Source organism: Cyprinodon variegatus, unplaced genomic scaffold, assembly GCF_000732505.1.
Source record: "Cyprinodon variegatus isolate N-32 unplaced genomic scaffold, C_variegatus-1.0 Scaffold181, whole genome shotgun sequence".
NCBI classification, from domain to species: Eukaryota; Metazoa; Chordata; class Actinopteri; order Cyprinodontiformes; family Cyprinodontidae; genus Cyprinodon; species Cyprinodon variegatus.
This window is the reverse complement of record NW_015150634.1, coordinates 309,225-316,901: the sequence shown is the minus strand read 5'-3', so window position 1 is coordinate 316,901 and position 7,677 is coordinate 309,225. Positions and strand designations below refer to the sequence as shown.

The window sequence follows — 7,677 nt, the reverse complement described above, 5'->3', positions numbered from 1 at the left end:
ACACCATAACCTGTGGTATTTAATTGTTGTCTTGTGTTTTTTAATTACGTCCACATGCTGAGTGAAATCAGGCTTGTGTCCCTTTTTTGCTGCAAAATTTTTTTTACTGGAAACAAGTGGAGACCAGATGATTTTCTCTGCTGTTTTCCGTGAACCGGATTGTGTCGACAGGAGAGCAGATTCTGAACAGCTGTTTAATGCCTGGCTGTCGGTAACCTAAGCCTCTAACACAATTTAGTTTATGTGGAGGTTTTCACATTGGAACCAAAGGGAGTTATTTCAGCGATGCCTGAAATAATAATTTTCTGTGCTTCATAAAACTATTTTTATCCCTTCATTTTCCCCACATTTCATCATGTCAAAACCACAAACCGCGATTCGTTCTTTAGGGATTTTTTGGGATCGATCAACATGACATAGTGCATAATTGTAAGGTAAATTGTTTTAAATTTTTTGTTTTTTGGTAAAAAAAAAAATCTTGGAGCTCCTCTTTGTTTTTGTTCCCACCCTGTATGCTGTTTTTCTTGGTCTTCCTGATACGGTTTGTTTTTTAATCATCTCTCAAAGCAGCTACAAAGAGATGTTGCACAACTGCAAGCCAGCTGCTTAGAAACCTTCTTGGAATTGAGTTAAAACTCTGACATCCAGGAGAACATTTAGACCCTTGTTCAGGAATGGGATTTTCCTTTAAGATGTTCTCTCCATTCGCTGTAAATACACAGCAGAAGGGAAGGACCCTCCAATGTTCCATCACATGCTGGTAACACAGGAGACCTTAAGGATTCATTCAGGAGGACAAGTTTATCAAACCACATACATTTGGTTCTAAATCAGTGATTTCAGGGAAACGGACAGTTCTGCTGGAGGTTTCTTCCTGTTAAAAGGGAGTTTTTCCTCTCCACTGTCGCTACAAACATGCTTAGTGTGAGGGATTGTATTTGAGTCAATGAGTCAATGCAATCAACTGGTTTTCCTTAGATAGAAAACTTTGAATCAATTTGACTGGATGATCTGGTGAACTGTAAAGTGCCTTGCGATGACATGTGTTGTGAATTGGCGCTATAGAAATAAACTGAATTAAATTGAAATTGAAAAACAGCACCAGAAAGTTTATTTCGTAATTGTGGAAAAAAGCAGCTGATGGCCTGCATTACTTCACCAAGTAATGTTAGTGTTTTGTATCCTAACACAACCTGTGTTTTTTTAACACTCTGTATTATCAGCATGAAGGTGAGCTAATCTCAGCTGTTGTTTGAAATCCGTTAAACACACACTGCTAGTTATGTTAATGTCATGTAAATTGATTGTCTTCAACATCAGATTTAGAAATGTACTTGAGTTAAAACCCTCTGTTAGTATTTACAATAAATGAATTGAGAGCCAAATCAGGTTGCCTGAATTATTATTATTATTATTATTATTCTTTTTTGTGAAATCTTCCTCATTTTTTCATCCATTGTTTCTGTGGCAGAGGGTGAAGTCAGGCAGAGAGAGCAGTGCCAGGGGTCGCAGAGAAGGCAGGGAAGGCGGCACTGGGAGTGCTGGTGAGTCACACACATTGATCTCCCCTAGGTTGGAAACACCTCAGCTGACTCTTCTTCATGTAGAGGAGCAGCGACTCTTGTCCAACCTTCACTTTAATAGTCTCATTCCAGCCACTCTATGGTGCAGTGTCTGAGTTTTTTTTCTGTTCATACTACCCCCTTAAATTGATTACCTGATAATGATTTTCTTATATATTAAGAGTTAATGAATCAGTAGGAAGCGCATTTTTGTAGAACTTTCAATATTGATTTTTTTTTTTCTGGAAGCACATTAAACCTTTGTCTCATCAGCGCTTTCCCTTTCACTCAGTAAAAAAGGTTCAACTACATAATATTTGCATTTCTCTACATCAGTGCTCTGTAAGGCTGGTCCTCAGGACCTGCTTGTTTTATCATTTAAATAATTTCAAACATGCATTTTTGAAACGTTTCCCTGTCTCCACACACCTAATCTCCATAAACATAAGGCCTCTGCAGAACTTTATGGCTACTGAGGAGATGATGCCATCATTGATTCATGAAAGGTTAAAAGAAATAAGTCCAATTATTTACTGGTATAACTGGGGTGCAAATTCTCCAGGTTGTGTCTCAGTTTGCTTGGTTTTGTGCTATCGACATTTCTTTCATAATTTTCCACTGTATTAATGATGAGTCCAACGGTAAGGAAGGATTATCATATTTTGGATTTTATGTTCTACTCCATTTCTCGAAACCCCTCCATTTTTCTTTTTAATCTGATGACAAACTTCTCCATGGCCCATGGCCCAGTCTCAACACTCACATAAAACACTATGAAGTGTGCACCTGGAGGAAGTGCACTTAAGCTTTTGAGTGTGTAGGTCACAAGCATGCAAAGTCTGGAGAACTGGGATAGTAATTTCCCCCCACATTGTAATGTAGACATTGAAAGTGACAGAACCTATCCATGTTTTTGTGATGTTACTGCTACAAAATATATTTCTAAACTGCAATAAGTGTCCCTCCATGTACAGTAAAATATAAACTATTTCAAAAATTACTACTGAAAACAAGTTTTCTCAACACAGGCACTGGAGCTTACTTTTTTTTTTTTATTGTTTACCTTATTTACAAAATAAGCAAGGGTAATCAAACAAGATGATTAACTGTGTGCAAGACATATCTTAAGTGACGACAGGTTTATTAAAAAACACTCAGAACATACAACAACATGTGGGGGGAATAAGTCCAGCCGGATCAAAATGCAAGGGGGAAAACATGAAACTAAGGGCATTTTAAAATAAATATTTAGACATCTCATAGTCATAGCATATTTTTCCTTATTTTTTATGTTTTCAATGTTTTATAGAGAAGTTACTAAAATATAATTTAAGTTAAGAATGCATGACTATAATCCATTTGCAGTAATGAATATGTGAACAATAGAAGGACTAAGTTAGACATCTAATGTAGAATCTATATGCCAATTTGAAAATAAAAGTGTTACCATAACCAGATGTGATAAGTTAGACCTGAGCACTTAACAAAAAAAATTTGGAAAATTCTTTCCTCTGTATTTTAACTCAACGTCTCCCATCTGGGAGCAGTATGGGGTTGGGGGGTCAATCGCAGCAGAGACTTTTAGACTTCCAAGACTTCCCTATCTCTTAGGGAGACCCCAGCCGTCATGCATCTATCAATTTTCCGTCAACCTTATCCCAAGCGGGGTCGCAAGGGGTGTTGGTGCTCCTCTCCAGCTGTCTACGGGCGAGAGGCAGGGTACACTCTGGACAGGTTGCCAGTCTATTGCAGGGCAACACAGAGACAAGCAGGACAAACAACCATTCATGCACACTCTCATACCTATGGAGAATTTAGGGCAGCCAATTAACCTAACAGTCATGTTTTTGGATTGTGTGAGGAAGCCAGAGTACCCAGAGAGAATCTATACATGCTCAGGGAGAACATGCAAACTCCATGCAGAAAGACCCCGGGCCGGGAATCGTAACCGCAACCTTCTTACTGCAAGGCAACATTGCTAACCACTGTCGGCCACGATTCAGATTTCATGACCATAGATGAGGGAATGTAGACCAGCCAGTAAATTGAGAGGTTTGCCTTTCGCTCAGCTTTCTCTGAACCACGACAGACAGCCACCTTTTTCCATTCGAGAACCTTGGCCACCTTCACGCTCTGCTTCAAACCATCTCAGTGCATGCTGTAGGTCTTAGCAGGAGGGAGCCAGCAGAACCACAGCATCCTCTCACAGTAGGGACGAGATCCGCTGGTCTCCCAACCAGATCCCCTCCAGTCTTTGGCTGCGGCTAGAATCCTGTCCATAAAGGTTATGAACAGAACCGGTGACAGAGGACAGCCCGCCCTGTCGGAGTCCAACATGCCGTGGGAGCAGTTCCTATTTAATGCCAATGTGGACCAGACGCCTGCTCTGCTTGTACAGAGACCAAATGGGATCTAGTATAGGGCCTCGGACTCCGTACTCCTGAAACCCAGTCGAATTCCTTCTCCAGGTCCAGAAAAATACATCTGGACTGCTTGGGCAAACTCCCATGACACCTTGAGTACCTTGCAGAGTGTGGAGCTGATCCACTGTTCCCAGGCCAGGACAAAAACCACACTGCTCCTCCTGAAGCCGAGGTACGACTATCAGCCAGACTCTCCTCTCCAGCATCCTGAAACAGTCCTTCCTGGGGAGGCTGAGAAGTGTGCTTCCCCCTATAGTTGGATCTCTCCCTTTGGTCCGCCTTCTTGTGTAGAGCAACTACCACCCTAGTCTGCCAATCCATGGGCACTATTTCCGACCTCCAAAGCTCTAAGGTACTCAGGGTGGATCTCCTCCAGATCCCATTGACATTAGAAGATAAAAACTACAGAAGATAAAACTACAAAGTCGATCGTTGACCTCTGGCATGGGGCGTCCTGGTGCCAGGTGCATTAATGGACACCTTATGCTCAAACTAGGTCTTCATTATGGACAATCTTTCACTTGCACATTAGTCCAATGATGAAAAAACACTCTGGTTCAGAGCTGGGGGTCCATTCCTACCGATCACTTCCCTCCATGGGCACACTGTTGTTTCCAATTTTTGCTCGGTAGGAAGAAGGCCTGGTGCTCCATCCTGCCATTTGGTCCATAGGCCAAAACAACAGCCAGAGACCCCCCGCCCCCCGGCTGTTGTTTTGGCCTATGGGCCAAATGGCAGTATGGAAGCAACCCAACATGAGAGGACTAAGCTGGGGGACTACCAGGTTAAAAAATTAATAAACCTGTTATTTTTTATTTAACCAGACTGATAAGTACAGATCAATGTTGTTAGGATTTAACCCAACAGGCTTGTGTTATGAGTTTGAGTTTGGTTTGGCTTTTTAAGTTAGTTAGTGAGTGAAAGTTGTGCCAACAAGGAGGTTCTTTAGCACAAGCTTTGGATTTCAAAATGCAACTTAGTGCATCTTAATATACTGAAATGACTTCATGACTTTTTTTCAAATCTGAAATCAAGCATTTAAATCTTTAACACATCTTTCCTGACATTTTCTATTTCCTTTTGTGTCACCACTGCTCTCTGGTAGCCGTCCTCTCCAGATCTGTCCTCGCTTCTCTGAAGAAGTCCAGCATTACGGGTAGAGTTTATTAGTCACTGTTGTATGCTTCCTGTTCAGCAGAGGACACACGTCATTTAGCTCTCCTTCAGCACACTTTCAGAAACCAACAACAACAAAAAACAGAAACGTGTACAATGCCTCAGACACTGGAAACCTGGCTGATCACACAGTTTTAAATGTAGTCCAGACAAAGCAGCTCCGCCTGCAGCCGTAATTAGGCCAAGCTCTGTCCTGCTCTGCAGCTGTCTCCTTTGGGATCCTCCGGTGTAGTTATTTAAATATACAACAAGCTCTGAGTCAATAATATGTACGCTGCTTCATGCCAAGATGTCCATTAAACTTCTGTGTTTTGATAGATTAGATTAGAAGTCCTAGTTTTTTTTATTTTGTAGACCCAGAACATGTAAGTGGATCTTATTAAGCCTTAGATGTTCTGGTTTTGTTTACCTGAAACTTCCTTCATTTGATGATTTGTGTTTTCTAATGGCTCACCAGATACGATCAAAACCAGTGAAGAGTAGAAAGAAAACCCCTTATTCTCTATGTCCATCGTCTTCTCATCTTTTCCTCCCTTTCTTTGGCTTGCCTGTGTTCTTTCCTCCGTTTCCCCATCTGCCGTTCAGAATCTCCGCCGGACACCAAACAGTCCAGCCCTCTGTTGGACCCAGAGCGAGGTATGTACGTTTACAAGCTGTAGGATGTCACTGCATCAGTTCAGTTGGGTGTTTTGGGCTCAGGCTGTTAAATCACTCAAAGGTTCATAGTGGCATCATATGCCTATTCCAAAAAGAACCAAATCCAGTTGATTATGATAAAATGAGGCTTTATATTAAAAACCCTCCGTCATAATAGTGTTTAGGTTGTAATTTTTTAGCCCATATAGAACCCCAGCACGATGAGTGGACATTAAAAGAGCTGGTGACATTATTAATGAACTACCAGAAAACCAGATGTTGGCCATTGATACAGCTTCTAAATAAGTCCTGACTGCAGGAATGCCTCGCAGAAAACTGGCAGCTCAGAGGATGATGCTTAAAACTTTTGTAACACCAGTAGCACTTTTTGCAAAAAAAAAACATGCTCGCATATCTATCACCTTCATTTGCAACATCAGAATGCTTCCTGATCTTTAGCTACAGCTTTGGTAAACGCCAACAGTCAGACTGTTTTCTCAGCTCTTTGGAATCAAGCATCTTCTTTGCTCTTTTAACATTTGATCTTGAACTTTTTGTTTGTTTCTCCTATACCATGGGAGTTTCCAGACTTGTTAGCCTAATTTCTTTGGATTATTGATCAGTTGTATCCGTGCACAGTGGCATAATCCCAATCACATGATGTTGTTTTGGTAGATATACACAGAAATATTATATCTAGCTAAAATAAAGTTTAAATAACAAATACTATGCCATTAGGATGCTGTAGTTTGTGAGTGAGTTACGGGTGCATGCATAAAAAAAGATGAAAAAATTAGATTTTGTACATTCAATTCAATGCTGATCATGAAAAAAAATATCAAAAGGAAACCTGTTTTAAAAGTAGATTTTAAAAAAAAAGATCTGATTTAAACTCACAGCAGGAGTTTGTGACTTTGGACAAACGTCTTAGGAAAACCATTAGTCATTTGACAGGCAGCTGAGATGTTGAGGTGGAGGTAATGTTTGCACTCAGAGAACTCAGAAAGACATGTTAAGAAGCAGAGATTCCTCAAATATTTAGGAAAATCTAATGTGCTCCTGAGAATCCTCCATCTTTTCTATGAAATCCATCAGTTTTTGCACAAATCCATCTAAATGCTTAACAATCCAAACTGTGATCTTGGTCTTTGGTAGATTTGTTTTCCATGTATTTACGTAATATTTGTGTGATAATATTTACACAAATAAGAGAATGTTGGACATTTTTAAAGTTTTTAATTTTTTAAAGAACAATGTGAGTCAGAAAAGCCAGACAGTTTTCAGCTTGTTGCCTTCCAAGAGGAAATGCTTCTCAGTCCAAAAAAAGAGGGAGGAAAAAAAAAATAAATTCCAGCAGAAGTTTCAGTTGCCTGTTAGTTTGGAAGGCCTCATGTGAGATATTTGGGTTTTGTGAGTGAAAGTGGAATATCAGGCCTCCTTTCTGTTTTCCAGCTTTCTTTGGTTTCCAAGGTTACCGGGCAGCCTTTGTTCATGTCTGTCCTTCAGTCTGTCCTGAGCCCAAAGCTCAGATATACTAGAGTAGGTGACCCTGGTAATGTTTATCACTTTTTTTCTTACAAGTATCTAAATTCATAAAAAACAAAAAATAAAATAGTTTAAAAAGTCATTTTTATATCAGGACAAAGCTTATCCTGGGTTGGTAAAACCATTTACTTATTATTCTGTATCTTTTTTTTTTATCACTAAATCAAATCAACAAAATATTGAGTTTGTTGTCTGCATGTAATTTTAAATTGTAAATGTTTAATATCATTTTAAATTACTGATGCAACACATTCATGGAATTAAGCTCCTTTAGAATTGAAAAACATGTTAAATCGCAATAAAATCTAGCCTGACGTAGTCCTACTCAATTCTAG

At 39.8% G+C, this 7,677-nt stretch overlaps 1 protein-coding gene across 2 annotated transcripts in view; it reads left to right on the top strand.

The window, feature by feature from the left end:
* Positions 1-7,677, top strand: part of ift88 (intraflagellar transport 88) — a 44,334-nt gene that overhangs the window by 33,421 nt on the left and 3,236 nt on the right. The window contains exons 22-23 of one of the 2 annotated variants that reach the window (XM_015378870.1): positions 1,472-1,544; positions 5,747-5,797. In XM_015378870.1, the coding sequence (XP_015234356.1) occupies positions 1,472-1,544; positions 5,747-5,797 (124 nt within the window). The remainder of the gene's footprint in view (positions 1-1,471; positions 1,545-5,746; positions 5,798-7,677) is intronic. The other variant, XM_015378871.1, reaches the window with a different exon arrangement.